Below are 20278 nucleotides of genomic sequence, written 5' to 3'. Positions count from 1 at the left end.
AAGTGATAGATAATAAGATGAAGCAAACTGCAGTTTGGAGGCTTTAGACTGCTCTCCTTTGAAATTACATTCTTTGTCTGCTCACAGTAGATGCTCGTATGGAAAAGGAAAGATAACACAGTCCAAGCATCACCTTGTCTGGTGCATTGAAATTAGTGAATCCATCTCTGGAAAATCTAAGTAGTGATGAAGATGAGAGTGACAGTCAACTCATCAAGCGAAAGAAAGCCAAATTGAATGATCTGCAGACTAAAATTAAGAATAACTTGCCAACAGTTAGCTGGCAGGGTAAACTTCAAATGTTGACCCTGGCCCCTTTACTTTGGTCTAGGAAAAGGATTATGAGTGAATTTCATGTTTCAGACTACACTGTGAGACAGGCAAAACAGTTACTTCATGAGAAGGGAATACCTGCTATGCCATCACCATGTGCTGGGAAATCACTTCCAAACTCCACAGTAGATCTACTGTGGAGTTTGGAAGTGATTTCCCTCGATTGAAGCTTGATCTGGTGAAAAATTTTTACGAGGAAAAATATTTTTTATAGGAAGGATTAGAAGAAAAAGGGAAAAAATGTTTGAAAACTTGTCCGAAATAAATACCCAGTCGACACAACAGTTGTGGCCATAGCGGGTTGGCATTATGGCCCCATATTAATTTAAACCCCCGGTTAACGGTTCAAATTTGACCCCCGGCCAAAGTGTGGCCTGCCATAATGTGGATAAAACACTTTCGTTATATCCATGGAATCAACCAACTTCCATTTTAATAACTTACCAACCAACCTGTATCAATAGCAACCGTAATATGCTTATGTTTACAAATGTTTGGTTTGCAAATCTGTGGCGTTCCTGAGACGATCCGCAGTGTGGCCATAGTTATGCATGGCAACCACAGTCTGGCCATAATATGGCAATCTGTGGCTAGCCATAGTTGCCACAAGTAAACCACAATCCGGCCACAGTGAAGCCATAGTTGTTGTGTTGACCGGGTAGCGTGGAATCACCTAATCGTGGATCTTGTCCATAACCATTCAGAAAAAAATACAGAATCCGTGTAATAATGTAAATGTAAAAAATAATGTACCGTGTAACTAGGCCTTAAGTCGTGAGGTCACTGGGGCCAACTGAGACCTGAAAATAATATTAATATAAAATATTGCTAACTGGTAGAAATCACATTCTGTGCGTGATGTGCTAGTTTAATTGTTGATAAATCATAACATGTTTTTTGTCAGCCATTCACTGGGGTTATCTGTACAAAAAAAGTATTTGAAAATGATATTGTACTATTACATTGAAAAACGGTGTCCAAGTTACCTCACAGCACCTTATTTCCCAACCGTAATGACCGCCGCGCGGCTTTTACAATCGATCAGGCGATACCTCACCTTTGAGTCGATCTTTTCGACTTCTGAGTCGATAGTGTCGAGTCTAGGCGCATTTCGATTTTCTCTTTCGCCAACATGTATGAGTCGCTTTTTCCGTTGGTGTAAATGCATAGGGTAGCTGTTCAATTTGTGTGAGGTATTGCAGTTCTCAATTAATCAAAATTCCTCATGGATATTCTTTCGAACTCAGTTTTAATAGTTAATGGTGTGAGAGATAGCTGTATGCGTAAAATGTGAAGGCTTTGTCTTCAAAAGTGTAAAAATGTTATTGATTTTTTTGGTACGAAACGAGGGCATAGCTATTTGGTTCAGAGACTGCATCTTCAAGTTGAAATACTGCATATAGATAAGGTAAGAAATGATGCAGGACGTCATTCAAATCTAGGTTAGTAGATTTCTTGTTCTTGTGTATTTAATGTGTTTATATTATTTTGTTGTTCTTGTCTTTGAGCGAAATAATTTAAGCTAACCCACGCACAAGCACTGAAGAGGTAATGGTAATGGAAGTCTTGTCGTTTTTTTGATTAAATTATTTTGTAATCTTGTATTCCCATGTGCTAGTTACCGAATCTTATTCGTGTATCACATTCTCATTGTTAGCGGGGAAAAATGTGTCACTTCCTGTTGTTATATATTAGTATATAAAAATATATCTATTACACACTTGCTATAATTGCCAAGTGGTACAGCTGAATCTAATACAAAAGCATAATTTCTTATCGGCACCTCACAGTTACATCATGCATGCGGTTTTTTAATTTATTTGGGTTACATTCTTGTTGTGAATAGCTAAGTCCAAAATGTTTATAGACTATTGTATACAAACATGCGTTGTGTGGCTCATTCGTAATCGCCCAAGGATGTCGTTCCCTTGCATGTATGTTATTTCACCATGCACATTTCCTTCGTGATCTTATATCCTTTTTATGCTGGAACTATCCTGTGTAATAAATGCATCTCTTAACGAATCCAGCCACCTATTCGTCTCTGCTGGAGTATCGGTAATATTTTAACCCTCGCCAATTAAGCATTAAATATTTACAATGTTTTTATATCTTGGGAATGTATAGTATTTGCGTAACGAGCGTGAGCATAAAATGAGCGTGAATTTCAAATCAGAAACTTATACTGCTGAAAAATGCAACTGAATGTTGCCATCGCTAACGCCCAGAAGTTTTTAAAATTGACTATTCCGTTTATAATTTCGATGTTTATGAAGTCATATGACGATTAAAATTTTTGAGAAGTGGTAACAAAAACGAAAAAAATATATCTAAGCATGTTGACCGTGTTTTGAACGTTGATAGCTGTGTGTTTGGATAGTTTTCTGTTAACTTACACAATGCTGTATCGTACATATTTCGGTTTAGATTGACCTAATACGAAAGTCCACTGCTCGATCATCAGAACGAAGCTGTATGCATACGCCTAAATTTGTCAACGGTCTTTCTGTCGCGAACTTTGTTTTTCAACTTGAAATAATTGAGGGTTAAGGTTGACTGATTCTAACTTCTATGCACAGAGATTCATGTTCACTCTATGAAAATTCGACCAGTCTCTCAATTGGATTAAATTCATGATATTTGTTTCTATATATTGCGAATTTAGAAAAATAAATTGTGTACATATTTTATCTGTGTGCTTTTGTTGTAGAAAGCTTATTTTCTGTCCAGCCTCTCAAATTTTTTATTGCTTTTACTCGAATCTGGTGTTATATGTATTTTATAAAATATTAAGATATTAAGCCATGGCCCCCTTTACAATTTAATACGGAGCAGCCTAATGCCATAGGTTTCTCTTCACCCTTCCATTCCCACCTTGCAATGCTGCAATAACTATTTGCCTGTTTTCTTGTATTTATTTAGAGCATGGCAATGCAAAGTTCTGTTATCATATTGTGCATATTTTCTTGCATTCATTTCTTTGTAATATATGTCCTGTTTGATGAGGTACGCTGATACAGTTTTGCGTAAGTGGCTCCCAATCCACTTCATATTATTATCATTTTATAATGCATAGAACTACTTTGATCAAGTAAAATATTATTTAAGTTTTTTATAATTATTTGTGATAAACATAGGATAAATTTATGTTTTGTATGCACAATAATGGTGTGACCTTGTGGATATGAAGGAACGCATGATTGAATGACTGTGTACTGCCAGCTACATGGGTCTTAGCAAAGGAGCTTGTGCAAAATTTGTAGTTCTTTCTTGTTCCATGAAAGATTTAAGATTTTTTATGCGTGATTTTTGGTAAATTTAGCATATTAAAATGAAATTGGGGTATTAAAATATAATTTATAATTAATAAAGCTGTCGGCAGCTAAGAACAATATTGTTCTGTTATAATTAATCTGATAATCCAGCAGAATTTTCAAATCAACTGCTACCCTTAGGATAGACTACAATTTTTGTCAATTGCTTAATCCGTTGATCTTTCTTTTTAAGGCATTACCCAGTCAAATAATCGCATTCTGCATCCATGTTATTTTGAGAACCCCAGTTACTGCTCGTCCTTGGATTTTAATTGGTAAGTGACGGAATTACATTCTGTACATGCTAAAGTATTCATTTTCCCTGCTAACATTAGGTCTTGAGAAGATGTTAGGGTGTGCTATAAACTGACATTGTAGCCACATATTTTATTTTTTTTTACTTTGTTACTGCATCAAAATCAAACTTAATTTGCTACCATTGACAATTACGATATCATGCTTATGTGTCTAAAATGAAGAAAACCATCCACTTTAGAGACGCTTTGTTGTCTATACAAAGCCACTAATAAATATCAACCGATCTTGGATGTAGTATTGATATTCTGAATACCGTATGTTCTTGCATTAATGTCATTTTGCAGTATAAATAAAGTACCAATGAATTTTCAATTGAGGCATTAGTATTGAAGCTAGCAGAGGTTTGCTTTATTCACATCAACCTCTTGAATTTATCAAAGTTTGTTGCCCACAAACACGAAGAGATTTTTCTTCCTTACGTCTAAAGTACAATTAATTGCAATGAAATCTGTGGGGATAGGTAATGCTTAATATTGAGGATAAATGAATGTTTGCACACTTAACCCTTTCGCGCCGGACCTTCGTTGAAGGAAATTCTTCCTCAATACGAGTCTCTTGAGAGTTTTCTTTACTCCTCTGTACGAAGCCTTTCCGCGTCAACTAAAGGCAGCGGGTCCCTCCCTAACCTTTTTTGGACCCAACTCAGAGGGCACCGATCCCTTTCCTCTGCCTCTGTCCCAGACCCTAAGAAGGATTATAAGCCCCTTCCTAGCACGAGTTCGCGGTCAACTGGCTAAAATGTTAATGCAAAATATATGAAAATATTTGTTGCTCGCACCGATTTTTTTACATTCAAAATGAATTTTGTGCTTTGTTTCTGAGCGTGCAGAAATTTTAAACGAAGTTCTAACGTTGATTTAGACGGATTTAATGTATTTACTTGTTGATCTATAACTCCGTTGAGATTAACGTTAGAATTTTGTTTGAAATTTCCATGTGGTCAGCAAAAAAGATGAATTCATTTCTAGCATTGAATTTCAAAAGTACGCAACAAATATTTTTTTGGAAAACACACTGCAAATAACAGTAGTTGACCGCCTGGAGAGGATAGGAAAAGGTCGACCTGAGCGGCCGAAGAAGGGACTGGGCTCGCGCTAAGGCGGATCGTGAGGGGCGACCGCGTCCGTGGGTCTATTGTGTCCGCCACGGTCACTTTTTTCACGTGGAGTGGCATCGCATGTGCACCAATCTGGCCTTTTTCAAATGAGGATAAAATTTGACCATTGCCATTCGTCTAAACCGGTATTTCAAAAACCAAATGATATGTGTATTATGAATACACTAATGGTGGGTAACGAATCGCAATCAATGCCTTTCGTTTTCTTTGATGAAGGAAACTACCCTATTATATGAGCCATTGCAGAAATCAACAGTCTCTCTTTTGTTTTGGTGGAATTGAAGTTGGTAGCTTCGTTGAAAAATAGAGGTCCTGGTACTTGTGTTTTTCACCCTTTTTTGCTGATGAAAGATGAAGTGTGTCATCTTGAAGTGAGCAATGTGAAGTTGACCTCTTTTTATGAAGACCTACAATATTTGACCGCATATAAGATGCCCTCTTTTTTACTAAATTTGGTCTCTAAAAAGTTACCTGTGTCTTACGCGTGAAGAACACAAGTTCACTTTCAATACCGAATGCTATTTTTTGCCCAAATAAAGATAACTTTTTCTACATCTTCCATATTTATTTTATCACTTAGAACTAAATTTTTGACAAAAAAAATATAGCTCAAAGGTGAGAACTGGGATGGTTTCCTTGTGATACCGCACCGTTCCCGTCAAAAAGAAATCAAAACTAGTAGCGCTTGCTCTGCCTTCAGAGCGGAAAGCAAGGACATAGTACAACATTGCACTAATCGTTCAACATTTGACGCCCAACACACATGTCGTTATCGGTGCTTAAAACTTTTCCTTCAAACACCCCGGAAAATATAACTACAGGAAACGAACTTTAAAACTATACAATAGGGTAGTTTCCTTCATCAAAGAAAACAAAGGCATTGATGGCGATTCGTTACCCACCATTAGTGTATTCATAATACACAAATTATTTGGTTTTTGAAATACCTGTTTAGACGAATGGCAAGGGTCAAATTTTATCCTCATTTGAAAAAGGCCAGATTGGCGCCCATGCGATTCCACTCCACGTGACGTCACAGGGACCTAGTTTCTACACAAGAGGATAGGAGTTATGCATCGTCAGAGGCTACCAATGCATGCATGAGTCACAGAGCTCAGGGAAACATGTCTTAATAATCACCTATTAAAACTGGCTAAGGTCGGAAAGTTTTCTTCCCTTGATAAGGTATTAATAAACCTTTTTTAAGCCATGCGCTACCAGACAGGAAGGTACTCAGCTACCCGTTAGCATCCTGCGTCCTATCAGCGCTCAGAGCCTCGATCAATGTCACCTACCTGGCGGGAGGGGGAACCAGAAATGCGTCGTACGGACTTTTTCCCTTCATTCCTACTTACGCGTCGCGTTTTCGCGCGCTTTAAATTTTTCACTTTTCATTTGATCGCGAAAAATAGATATCGTCATTTAAAAATCTAAAAGCGTGAAATACGTACTCCAGGAGTAATAATCTTTCGATTTAGGCAATAAAAAAATAATAGGAAACCACCCTATTCAGTATAATCTAGGAGTGTTAAACGACCCCAAAGTGCATGGAAACAGAGCAGCAGCGAGGTATTTTGGTCCACCGCCTGCCGTAAAAATTATGTGTACATGGCGACTGGAGGAAGATTAACTGAAGACTGCTAAAAAAACAACAACATAACAACACAAGCGTGCTGCACCCGCTCTTTTCAATGCAGGTCCACAGAGGGATAGGCGCGTTTTTTAATTTTAAAATTTAGAAAAAATAGGCGGGGTCTTATGTACAAATTTAATTGGAATGTTCATGTACAAATTGAGGTCAGAGGACCTCTTTAAATACAGCATTGGAAGTAATTACACTATCCTCTGTTAAACGCACATGATGACTCATACTTACGTATCAACAGGAGACTCGATTGTGGAATCAGCCACATTTTGATAAAAGTTATATAAAGAATGCGAGATATTGTTGCAAATGAACAAATGTATCAGTTTGTGCACCGTTATCGTCAGGAATATTTACTGGTTATTGTTTTTTTTTAATTATTTAAAAACCAATTTAAATGAACAATAGCAATATTTAGGAAGTAGGATATGCCGTCGCATGTTCTCTGATAAATTCTGTGCATTTAAGTACCTCATTTGTAGAGTTTGGTTCCGTATAAGTTAAGATAAGGTATCTATACAGTAGAAATAATATAGAATATTCTTGTTTTCGATGGTGGTGATAGTGAAAAGGATTTTTATGGTTTTGAAAGTGATTAAAGTCTAATATCATGTTGGGCAATGCCTTACTTGGATCTGAGTTTTTTTGTTGTGTCTGCTTTATTTTGTATTATGTTCGATTGCTTCCGGTTCATTCATCTATTCATTATTGAAATTTACATATGATGCTCAAAATAGCTTGCCGTTTGTTAATTTTCCTTACTAAAAATGTTTGGTAACCGTATTCAATGATTGCTTATTTGGCTTTTACAAAATGCGAGAACTTAAACCACGTTTCAACACATTCCGTGCTCACCATCTTTTAGAGAAAATGCTTGGTGGCAGACATTTTGGAAAAAATTTGTATTTTTTATTTGTATTTTAACGACGTGATCTTATGATTAGTGATGCTGGGTACACGTTTTCACTATTTTTTTCCAGAAGTAACCCTTCATTCGTTAAAAATTTGAAATTTAAATTTCCTAAGTATCCTGTCAAAGTTGTGATACCTTCTGGCAACACAGGTATATTTCTTTGCCCTTTGTCAGTACTGCAGCGAAAACCCTTTCAAACCTAATCATTTTTTTCAGCTAATATTACCCTTAACCTGGTCCCATCGTCTATTGACGATTTGAACTATGCATCTACTTTTCGAGTCCATAGGTGCTTAGAAGTTCTTCCTTTGACAAGTGGATGTCATGCAGACATCTTTTATTCCTCTTTTTATTTTTATTGCCCATCAGTAGCCGCAAGGAACCCTCAGTAGCCTACATCAGCTTATTTGCGCAGTGAAAGGGTTAATTTTTCAATCTGGAAATGATACAATTAAATACAATTTTAAACGTTTTATTGCACTAAAGTAAATATTGCAAATGTTTCCAGCAAAAGTGATCTTCCCAATCATGGAAAATGTGACTGAGCTAAATGATATCCTATGGAAAAGATAGTATAATGTCATACATAGGTCTATGAATATAAAGGAAAATTTGTGTAAACGAAGAATTATTTTAATGAAACATATCGTTTTACAGATCAGAATTTGACTAGCATTTGAAGAAGATTTTTTCATTTACTAATTGCTTTATATCAAATAATATCATTTCATTAAAGAAACAAATTTACTTAGAAAATATAAAAGATATGCATTAAAAAAAAATTTTGTCGGGCTCTGTAAATAATTTTCAGCATAAAAAAATCTTGTGATACTCCTGTTAACACTCGAGACACAATGAAGGCTCAGCCAGGCAGGTGGGGCAGTAATATGATGTGTCCTAGTGGACATTCTTCTTGAAGCACTACCTAAACCTTTTCTGTTTACATCTTTTCTGTCTTTCTTGTCTGTTGCATAGTCAGGGAAATATACTGATAGTCCCCTGATTTTGGATGAAGTGGGCTAGGATGACTGTCTCTTCAAAGCAGTTGAGATATAGATATTGTCTTTAGATATTCTATAATTTGAATTCGAAAGTCGTTGAGAGGAATTTTCCAAAAATTTTCTGTGAATGAAAAAATATGGTTCAGTAACACAGTAACTGTGAGTTCAGCAGGTGAATTAACCATTTGATGGATTTCCTTTCAAATAGATTTTAAATGAATTAAAAATTTCTCCTTTAAAAATGATGGATGAGACATAATTTGATCCCTAGGTTTGATGCCACTCGTGTAATTGCTGTATTCAACCACCGCCAGTGGCTTTCTTGGTGTGCAAGCTTGTCTTTTCGTGGATTCAGTCATTTTTTTTTCACTGAATTCAGTGCTGATCATCCGCAGTTCCCTTTTATCCTTCCACCTTAGGAAACAGATTTCATCCTCAGAAAAGGCCTCCACCACCTCACCTTTCTTTAATTCCTGGGAGAGCACAATGGAATGAATACCCTTCTTGGCTCACCGCAATATCCCCGTCACATAATTTTTTCCATTTGGATGGAATCTAGAACTGGCTGCACTGTTATAAAAGTCATCCATGTAAAAGGATTGGCCACAGTCACAATGATTCTCCGTCAATTTTTTACAATCTTCTCCGAATGCCCATTTTCAGACTCTTCTGAATTGGAAGCTGCTTGGTTTCGATGACCTGCTGTGCCAAACCCTTTGCTTCCGTCAGCATGTGCAACTTTATTATGTACTGGAGGTGCTTTCCCATCATATATTTGCTATATCCCAGCCTAGCTCTCAATGGAACCATAGACTCTTCCAAACACAGGCCACGTGAGGGGGTCACTACTTTCTTCATTGTTTGCTTGAATGCGTCTATAATGGAGCTTATTTTGGATAATCAGTTGGTCGGATGGATGTTAGAGCTAGAGAACGTTCGTATTGTTTTGAAGGGCTTGGAGAGTTGACTTGAATTGATCAAGCGACTTCTCTCTCCTGAAGAAATCCAAGTCATATTAAGGATGAGCTTTTCAGTAATCGGAGATACAGGAAATTTTGATAATTCTTGTGAGAAAAATAAATCCAAAAAGGGTCTTCTTCCATCCATCTTATATGGTTAAATATTTTCATCTAGTAATTTTTCTTCAGGACACGCATTGCCCATTTTATATCCTCGGGTGTATATATCCTCGGACCGGATCAGTTTCTGTGAGTTTGGCGTCATGAGACTGGGTTAGTGGAAGTTGATCTCTTAGGTATATTTTGCTGGGGAGGATGCCAAATAAATGCTTGTAAGGATTTCGAATATTATGGAAAAAATCAAGTAATGAGTCTCTAATGCATATGTTAGTGAACGTAAGGATGGGGAAGTCAGGTGAAGGGGTCACTACTTTGTCAATTGTTTCCTTGAATGCGTCTATTACGGGGCTAATTGTGAATAAGCAGTCCATCAGAGGGGTACTGGAGTCAGAGAGAATGTGGATGGATTTTCGTTGAAATGAAGGGATCGGAGAATTGACATGAATCAATCACGCGAATTCTGCCTTCGGAAGCAATGTAAGTCATATAAAGGATTAGTTTTTCAATAATAAGGGATAGGGGCGATAATTATAATTTCTGTATGATAGTTAAGGCCAAAAAATAGTGAAATTCTTCCATGGTTGAATATTTCCATCTAGTAATTTCTGCTTCGGGACACACGTTGCTCAGTATACATCCTCGGACATATATATCCTCGGGCCGGATCAGTTTCTCCGAGCTCAGCGGCATGAGATTGGGTTGGGGGAGGTTGCTCTCTGAGGCATGTTTTGTTGTGGATAATGCCCAATACATACTTGTAAGCATTTCAAATATTGCATAAAAAATCAATCATGAGTCTCATGGGTCATTCCATTTTAAATCAACCACGCCATGACACTTACCGACTCAGATTTTCATAAAACTTGCCAAGGTCATACATTCTGGTATAAATAGAAATTATGTACAATTTTAGCCCCCAATTTTCAATTGTTGATGAAATATGAGCAATTGAAATTTGGGCGTGACCCCTGAAGTGCCGCAACGTGCAACACATGGTGATTTTTATTTTCATCCATAACTGTATTCCTGTGAGATCAAAAGGCATGATTTTTTTTCTAAAGATAAGTGACCCATAATGATCCCACGATTATCATTAATTATTCACTGCATGAAGTAATTCAGCTGCAAAAAAATAAAGTTTACAAAAAAATCTGGCTTGTACCATTTTTCACTGTCAGCATCCACAGGGAAAGGCCATGGGAATACAGACTCATGGTTCGGTTTAAAGTAATCATTAATGTATGAGCAAAGATCCTGAAGAAAAAAATCATGAGTCCGGCGTTCCTTTTAGTAAAAAAAAATACTCATTCATGGTCACGGAAAAAAAGGCTCTTTTTTAAGGCACATAGATATTACACAATTTAGAGGAGATATAAGCTTATACTCATGATTAAACAATATTGGAGCATGCATTATCTCACTATAGTGTATGCTACTGGCTCTTAGAGTAGGAAACACATAAGCAATCATGTGAATGTACTCCCCTACGTGCTGCTAATTTCGTGCTATCTGAACTATTCCAGCAGAGGGAGTTTTAATTAAAAAAAACTGCATGATCCATGGTAATAATAATGTGGTATCAGTTTATTCATTTTGAGGCATAGAATGTCCAAGAGTTCATCAATGGATGATGTTAACAACTGAAGTTCGGTTCTATCAGTGGAAACCCACTGCCTATGTTTCACTGTATCAGAAGGGTCGTATTCACAAAATTTAGAAATGATGATATCCATCAACTCCTTATGTTTCCTTCAATTGCAAGGCACTAATTAGAAGTTTCACATTTTGAATTATGACACAAACGCAAACTGAATGAGTCCAAGAAGCACCAGCCATCACACACCATTTTGGCTGAAGTGAACAAAATTTGGGGGAACCCAATTTTTTCTTGTGGATATTGCTATTTGAAGAGAACGTAAAGTTCCTTGAGGTTACATTAAATCAACCTCTTCTGCATATACTCGTTCTAACCAACACTAAATTTATCTTTGGCTCCAGGAATCAGTCTAGAATTCTTGTCAAACTCATAAAACTTTTTCACCAGCTCTACTGTGGAGTTTGGAAGTGGTTTCCCAGCACATGGTGATGCCATAGCAGGTATTCCCTTCTATTGAAGTAACTTTTTTGCCTGTCTCACAGTGTAGTCTGAAACATGAAATTAACTCATAATCGTTTTCTTAGACCAAGATAAAGGGGTCAGGGTCAACATTTGAAGTTTACCCTGCCAGCTATCTGTTTGCAATTTATTGTTAATTTTAGTCAGCAAGTCATCCAAGTTAACTCCCCTTTGCTTGATGAGTTGACTGTCACTCTCATCTTCATCACTACTTAGATTTTCCTGCAACCACAAGCTCTGGGAGGTCGTACTACTTCTTGAGGGAGGAAGTGGCCAACATTCAAAAAAAAATATTTAGACTTTGTGAAAAACACTTTGACATCTTAGAATGTGGTCAGCCAGTTAAAAAGAGGATGCTCACTTTCAAATCAATTGGTATGGTTGTTAATTTAATTTTACTGTTTTTAACCAAATTTCCAATGATTTAAAATGACTAAATGAAACATTGAAAGGGTGAAAATTTTCAATTCAAATGATTTGATGACGGTTCCCTTTGACATTTGATTATGTACATTCCTGTGGTGTCAATACATCTGGATATGAAATGAATCTGGTATTTGGACGTAGATTAAAGGGAATGTAGAGTATGATAGAGTACCATGGATCATGCAAATTTTTTAAATTAAAACTCCCTCTGCTGGAATAGTTCAGATAGCACGAAATTAGGAGCACGTGGGGGAGTACATTCACATGATTGCTTATGTGTTTCCTATGCTTATGTAAATATGGGCATTAGTTCAAGTGCAGGGTATAAAAACAAATTTTTCCATGATAAAATCATAGCAAGTGAAATTCACTTGGAAACTTTAAATATATGAGAAAGGAAGCATTTATTATTTATCATAAGAAGTGATTTACAAATGCCTGGAGTACTTCCAAAATTAGGCAAGCAGTTAACCACCTTAGCGTCAATGAACACTGAAAATGAAAATAAAATCAAGAGAAAATATTTCCATTCGTTCTCGTAAGACCAGTTAAATAGATACTTGTTAAAAATTTTGTGAAAATTCATTAAGAAAGTCAAAATAACTTATAGTCAAGTATCTTACGTCTCCTCGTCAACTGCAAAGGGATCTTTTTTTTAATTTGGCGTTGAATATTTGTAATATTTTATTTTTTAAAAAAGGTATAGGAACAATTGGGAGCAGAAATGACTATTTTCTGCATTATAAAATGAAAGTAATAATGAAATACATATATTGTAAAAACCCACCACCAAAGACATCCTTGCAGAGCTAAACGAGGTAAAACAGACAAAACAAAGAAAAAATTGAAAGAAAAATTTTCGGAGCTCTCAGCATGGCAAACAAGCGAAGACTTTTGACTGACCCTCTCCCATACCCTTATACCGGTGGCTGGCACTCAGGGTGAATATAACGCTGGACCTAATAAATAATACGCATGGTGGAACGTAATCCTTACATCTTCAGTAACGCTGTGGACTGCCATGACATAGACGTTACATCATGAGCAAGGAACGTGTTACGGCAGTGTGATTTTAGGAATGCAAGTTTTGTAAGTCAAACCAAATGAGGTCAATGGCTTTTTTGTTAGAAACACAAGACTTATCTCATGCAACTGCTATGACAAAAACATGATAAATACAAGCAATCCCTAACAACCAAACAAGCTTTCCATGTGAAATGTTTCCTGCAATGTATGCAATTATGCAAACGTAGTAAACATATTATTGTTGGTATATATTGTGTATAATCTTGGTCTACATCAAACTTCCATGGGTTACGTTACCTGTGGACTGGAAATATACAGAATTTAAAATTCTTCTGGTGTTCTTGGGGATGCTATATAATATATAAATTCCTTAAGTAATCTGAAATTCGAGCATGGATCTTAGTATAAATATTGCTTAAATTTACTTCAATTCCTTTTATGCGCCAATCTTCCTACAAAATTATTATAGGGTGGCTCCCTATTTTTTTATTGACTAAATCAATAGATAATTACTCGTGGAATATGTATTTCATGCTTTTAGATTTTTAAATGACGATATCTATTTTTTGCGATACATGAAATTTAAAAATTTTTAAGTGCACGAAAACACGACAGCTAAGTATGAATGCTGGGTAAAGCCCGTGTTATGTCAATCTGGTTCTGGCTGCCGCCATGTGATGGTGCAAGGCTGTGAGCACTGCCTTGATGTAGGCTGCTAGCAGGTTGCACTTGGCATTAATAAGGATTATCAAACTTAGGAAACTTTCCGACCATAGTCATTTTTAATAGGTGATTATTTAGAGATGTTTCTCTGAGCTCTGTGCCTCATGCATGCATTGGTAATCTCAGATGATGTATAACTCCTGACTACTCGTCTAGCATCTAGGTCCGTGTGACGTCACATGGAGCGGCATCGCATGTCCACCACTCTGGCCTTTTTCAAATGAGGATAAAATTGACCATTGACATACGTTTAAACTGAGATTTGTAAAACCAAATAACATGTATATTATGAATACAGTACTGGTGGGTAACGAATAGCAATTAATGCATTTTGTTTTCTTTGATGAAGGAAACTACCCTGTTAATCTGTAAATGGGCTGTAACCCATTGAACTTAAATATATTCTAAATACTTTGCAATTCCCTTTAGTTCACTTTAAATCTCTTTCTATGTTCAACTTTTTTCTTGGTTACATCTTTGCACTCTTCATTTCATCATTTGTAAATAATGGTCAGTGTTGATGTCTAGCCCTGATTGACTCTTGTAGTCTGTCATCTATTTTCTAAATCTATGGTTCCTACCTATAATGTACTGGAGGAAAATTTCACATGTGAAGAATGTTTTTCAAGTCAGATATGTCTATAGAAATAACTCTTTATTGGCTGATTGAAAACTTGACATCATCTGAGCACCCAAACATGACTTCAGTGCTCAGTATTGCTGAGGACAGTGTGAGAAATTGGATAAAAATTAAGTGGCTAAAAGTCCTCAAATTAAAAAAGTGTTGGTCATAGTTTAAACACAGTTTTGGTGCCTGACAGCAAATGTTGGGTTGTTGAAAGAAAGAAAAGGGATTGTTTGTTGCGATTTAGGGAGACTTATTTGAAAATAAGTTGATTCTTTTGACTACTTGACATGGATTAGTTTTGTGCAAGGTTTTTTGTGATCCATTTAACACATTTATGTAATTTGTTTGGCATAATAACCTTATACAACTCTTAATATTATCAAAGCAGCATGGCTCTTCACCAAAAAAATTTCAAAAATGCATTTTATGGTGTACCCCATTGATAAAGCACCTCAGTTTGCCCTCTGGAAAAGATTTTTTATTTATTTATATCAACGAGCTATAGAAAAATTATGTTTAGTTCACATTCAGAGTTCTTGCAGTGTATTCATGATTTTGAATTGCAATGTGTCAGCTACTTTCCATTGTGAATTTATTTAATCAAACTTATATAATTAATTTCTTTTTTCAGGTTTTCAGACCGGTGTGTTTACCCACTGCTAAGGAAACACCAGCCATCGAAATTGAATGAAACCATTCCTGGGAACTGAGCTAATGATGAAGGTGTTAATTTTTGATGTTACAAGTAGCGGAAGATTGATCTTGAACGTCATCTCCAAGTTTGTGCGAAGTGTTTGTTCATTCACGAGTAGATGCTTTTGTTAGATTCATCTGTAGGTACCTTATCAATTCATACTGAAGGATATCATGAGGCATAGAAGAAAATCGTCATCATACCCCAAAACTGATACTGTGGTAGTACGTCTTCCAAGACTTCCTCAGTGGATAAGTAAACAAAAAACTGTGAAAGTGCTAATTAAATCTCAGGAAAGTGTCATTACCTCTCTTCCAGCTTCTGAGGAATGGAAGGAGTATCGGTATATGAACAGCTTTTGTGGGAAAAACCGGTTAGAGTGGCTGAATCAAAATTTGGTGGATGGTCGGAGGTTAACTCGCTCTACTGGTAGGAATTTGATAGTGGATTTTGCTGCCAAGTTACCAGATGATAGAAAATATCGTCGTAAAGTATTAGGGACAAGCAGTAACTATTTCCTTGGATTTGATTTGCTCCATCATGCAATCTATTTACTGAACAATGAGGCCTACCAGTGTCTTACTATACTTCAGGACAGCGTGGATTTTGTGCTTAGTATGGCGGTCACGGAACTTGGGTGCTCTGATGAAGGGCACAAAGTATATTCATCGCCAACGGATGCATCGGAGCTGACTGCATCAAATGCAGGAGGCAGTACGGTAAGGCACAGAAAGCGGCAGGGAAACCCTTAGCGAAAAAACTGTTGAAATTTCAACAGTTACCGTATTTCTCCGAATATAGTCCCCCTCTGATTATAGTCCTCCCTCCATAATTTTGAGGCTTCAGTTTCGGGAAAAGTTAAATAAATGCGTTTGAATATAGTCCCACCTTTTACTTTTACCTCGAGAATTTTTGGAAAAAAAGGGGGGACTATATTCAGACAAATATGGTAATTGGGACCACTGTTGAATCCAACAGTAACTGCAGTTGAATTCAACAGTAAATTGAACCACTATTAAAACTGACAGTAACTGTTAAAATAGAATTAACTGTTAAAACTAACAGTAACTGTTAAAAATAGAATTGACTGTTAAAACTAACAGTAACTGTTAAAAATAGAATTGACTGTTAAAAATAGAATTAACTGTTAAAACTAACTGTAACTGTTAAAAATAGAATTAACTGTTAAAACTAATAGTAACTGTTAAAACTAACAATAACTGTTAACTCTAACAGTGACAGATAAATCCAACATTTATTAATGAATTCAGCAGTTACTGTAGGATTCAACAGTTACCGTGGGATTGGTCCCAATTAACCGTTGACATTTCAACAGATTTTTCGCTAAGGGAAATGTAGGATAGAATTTAACTCCTGGCATGGGGTGACGGTAGACCCCCAGGATACTAAATTTGTTTACTTCCAGGGTGACTTGGCTGCATCGCTTTGGTAGTAAATAACTTTAATTCTACTTTCCCCTTCTCACCAAACTGGTTTTTGTCAGTATATCTCACCCCTGTGAAGTGTATACATCGTGCAAACTGCTCTGGGGACTTGGTATGTCCCCTCACCACTAGTTGTGTTGTAGATGCCTTATTTTTTTGGCATTGTAGTAATTACCATTGTGAGGTGAAGTGGTGTTTATTACTTTATTTTGCATTTTGTTATAGTAATTGAAACATGAGTTCCCAGGACCTGAATGGAGGGAAAATTAAATATGATTTAACATTTTTCCAAAAAAATGCATTTTTTTTAATTATGAAAAAATATTAAATATTGAAAATATCAAAATATAACAATCTAAAACTGTTAAAACCAGTTTTAAACATTCAAAAATGCATGGTTGTTTTGACAAAATGTCACTAGTTATTAAGGAATTAAATAGACAATTTGAGTATCTGGCATAATGCCATGCCAGTACTACATCTCAAAAAACATTGCAAGTAGATAAGGATTAAATGCAAAACATGATGTCAAATTGTTAAAGTGAAGTGTGAGGACACTGCCCTTCTGGCTATGGCCTACTGATAAGTGGGAGAAAGGAATCTGGTAAAGACTTAGCCCTTTTGCGCCGGACCTTCGTTGAAGGAAATTCTTCCTCAATACGAGTCTCTTGAAAGTTTTCTTTACTCCTCTGTACGAAGCCTTTCCGCGTCGACTAAAGGCAGTGGGACCCTCCTGAAACATTTTTGGACCCAACTCGGTGGGGCGCCAATCCTTTTCCTCTGTCCCAGACCCTAGAGGGATTAAAAGCCCCTTCCTAGCACAAGTCTGCGGTCAACTAGCTAAAATATTAACGCAGAATATATGCAAATACTTGTTGTTCGCATCAATTTTTTTAAATTCAAAATGAATTTAGGGTTTTTTTCTGAGCGTGCAGAAATTTTAAACGAAGTTCTAACGTTTATATAGACGGTTTTAGTATATTTACTATTGTTCTATAACTCTGTTGATATTAACGTTAGAATTTTGTTTGAAATTTCCATGTGGTCAGCAAAAAAAGATGAATTCATTTCTAGCATTGGATTTCAAAAGTAAGCAACAAATATTTTTAGGAAAAAACACTGCAAATAACAGTAGTTGACCGCGTGGAGAGGATAGGAAAGGGTCGACCTGAGCGGCCGAAGAAGGGGCTGGGCTAGCGCTAAGGTGGATCACAAGGGGCGACTGCGTCCGTGGGTCTATTGTGTCCGCCACGGTCACTTTTTTCGACCTGTGCCGCACAGGCGCGGCATTCGTTGGTTAGGGTAAGAACATTCAGGCAGCACAGGTGTGGCATTCGTAGTTCAGGAAAAAAAATCCTCGCCGCACAGGTGCGGAATTCGGCGCGAAAGGGTTAAGTCATCTAGGATACATGTGTGACACTTTGAAAGCAAAGAGGAAATGTGAGCATTGTGGCCATGCTGATTGCATATTTTTGAAACATTTTCACCATTAGACTGCGAGAACATTTTCAAATGTTTAACCATTCGAGTGCCAACCGATTTTCTAGGTAACATGCCAAAAGTGCCGAGGCATTTTTGCTGATTCTGCAGTAGGTTAGGGAAAAAAATTGGGTTAAAAAAATGTTCAAAAACTTCAGGGAAATCTTTATTATTATATGTGATTTCACCTATTTATTATATTATTTGACGAATTTTTGGTAATATGAGTTAATATTTGTAATTTGAAGGAAGTAGTTAATGTTAATGTAAAATGAATATTGACAATTGTATGATTAGTTAATTATCAGCATCTAAGAGTGACATTGCATGAGGAGCGCCAACTGATTTCCTAGGTACTATGCCAAAAGTGCTGAGGCATTTTAGCGCTGATAGCGCTCCTGGCACTCTAAGTGTTAACATACTGACTGGGGGAAATACTTAAGCAAATATTGATATTTACTATTTAATATTGATATTTACTTATCTTTACTCATATGTACTTGTTTTGGTTTTTGTTAGCAGTCTTCAGTTAATTTTCCTGCAGTAACCATGTACAGTGAGTCCTCGTTCTACGTCACCCCGTTTAACGTCATTTCGCGATAACGTCATGAAAATTTTGAGACCGTCATTCGTTTATCGCACCTTTGCTTCGCGATAACGTCAGCTCTGGTCAGGTCTTTTAAATTTCGCGCGGGAAAAAATGCAAAGCGGCGGGCGTTGCAGGTTGTTCGTTTTGTGGGCGGTAATACAGTCAGTCTAAACGAAGTGTAAAACGGTGTGTTTATTGTCAATTTCGATTACGTTTATAGCAAATTTTCTACAAAATGAATTCTCAGGTAGGTGCGCAAATGTTAAGTGCGTAAATGTCAAGTAAAGTTTTAGGAAATTTTACTTGACATAACGGTTTTCTGGAACCTGAAAAGTGATTTCTAGGAATTTTTCCGTGTAGAACTCGGAGTATTTGTCGTCACTTTTTCGCCGTGTTCTCAATAATCTTGGTTCCTGTAACTGCGACGATGTTTCAGCGATGATGATGCCCAGGTGACCACCATAGTGAAGCCGAAAAAACAAACGCGGGAAGATACAAAAATGGAGGATGCACACGTAGCTGCTGGTATTGCCGTCAATGAAGACAGGGACTCGTGTTTATGCCATAGTTTGGCATTCCCATCGTAAGAAATGGCCCAAATATGATACGCTAAAATTTTTTCACGTAGGCATTGTGAGGTCTAGGAGCCGATATTCACTTTTTACATTGTTTCTTATGGGATATTGTGCTTCGATTAACGTCATTTCGTTTATCGTCACATTTTTCAGGAACGGTAAGTGACGTTAAACGAGGACTCACTGTACATATAATTTTTTTCGGTAGGTGGTGGAACCAAATGCCTCCCTGCTGCTCTCTTTCCATGCACTTTGGGGTAGTTTAACATTCCTAGTTTATACTGAATTGTATAGTTTTATCGTTCATTTCCTGTAGTCATATTTTCCATAGTATTTAAAAAAAAAAGTTGTAAGCACCGATACCGACAGTAGTGTAGGGCATCATATGTTTAACGAGTAGTGCTATGTTGTACCATGTGCTACTCCTTGCTTCTCTACACTGAGGGCAGAGTGAGCGCTACTATACATACTTATGTATACTTATATATTTTATGTATACATATTTACAAGCGTGCTGCGCCCACTACCAGCGGGCTTCCCCCGCTCTTTTCAATGCAGGTCCACAGAGGAATAGGTGCATTTCTTATTTTAAAATGTAGAAAAAAAGGCAGGGTCTTAAGTACAAATTTAATTGGAATGTTCATGTATAGATTGAGGTCAGAGGACCTCTTTAAACACTACATTGGAAGTAATTACACTATCCTCTGTCAAAGGCACATGATGACTCATACTTACGTATCAACAGGAGACTTGAACGTGGAATCAGCCGCATTTTGATAAAAGTTATTTAAAGAATGCGAGATATTGTTGCAAATGAACAAATGTATCAGTTTGTGCGCGGTTAATGTCAGGAATAT

At 36.8% G+C, this 20278-nt stretch overlaps 1 protein-coding gene across 7 annotated transcripts in view; it reads left to right on the top strand.

Moving 5' to 3' along the window:
* The first annotated feature begins 1448 nt into the window (after positions 1–1448).
* The window catches only part of LOC124172285 (zinc finger protein 37-like), a 56207-nt gene continuing 37377 nt past the window's right edge, over positions 1449–20278 (top strand). For 5 of the 7 annotated variants that reach the window (XM_046551712.1, XM_046551711.1, XM_046551708.1 and 2 more), the window contains exons 1-3: positions 1450–1741; positions 3841–3922; positions 15271–16052. In XM_046551712.1, the coding sequence (XP_046407668.1) occupies positions 15507–16052 (546 nt within the window). In that variant the 5' untranslated portion in view covers positions 1450–1741; positions 3841–3922; positions 15271–15506. Of the gene's footprint in view, positions 1776–3840; positions 3923–15270; positions 16053–20278 lie in introns of all 7 variants that reach the window. The other 2 variants (XM_046551709.1, XM_046551710.1) reach the window with 2 other exon arrangements.

Source organism: Ischnura elegans (assembly GCF_921293095.1).
Source record: "Ischnura elegans chromosome 13 unlocalized genomic scaffold, ioIscEleg1.1 SUPER_13_unloc_1, whole genome shotgun sequence".
Lineage (NCBI taxonomy): Eukaryota > Metazoa > Arthropoda > Insecta > Odonata > Coenagrionidae > Ischnura > Ischnura elegans.
This window is presented reverse-complemented; position numbering and strand designations above follow the sequence as displayed.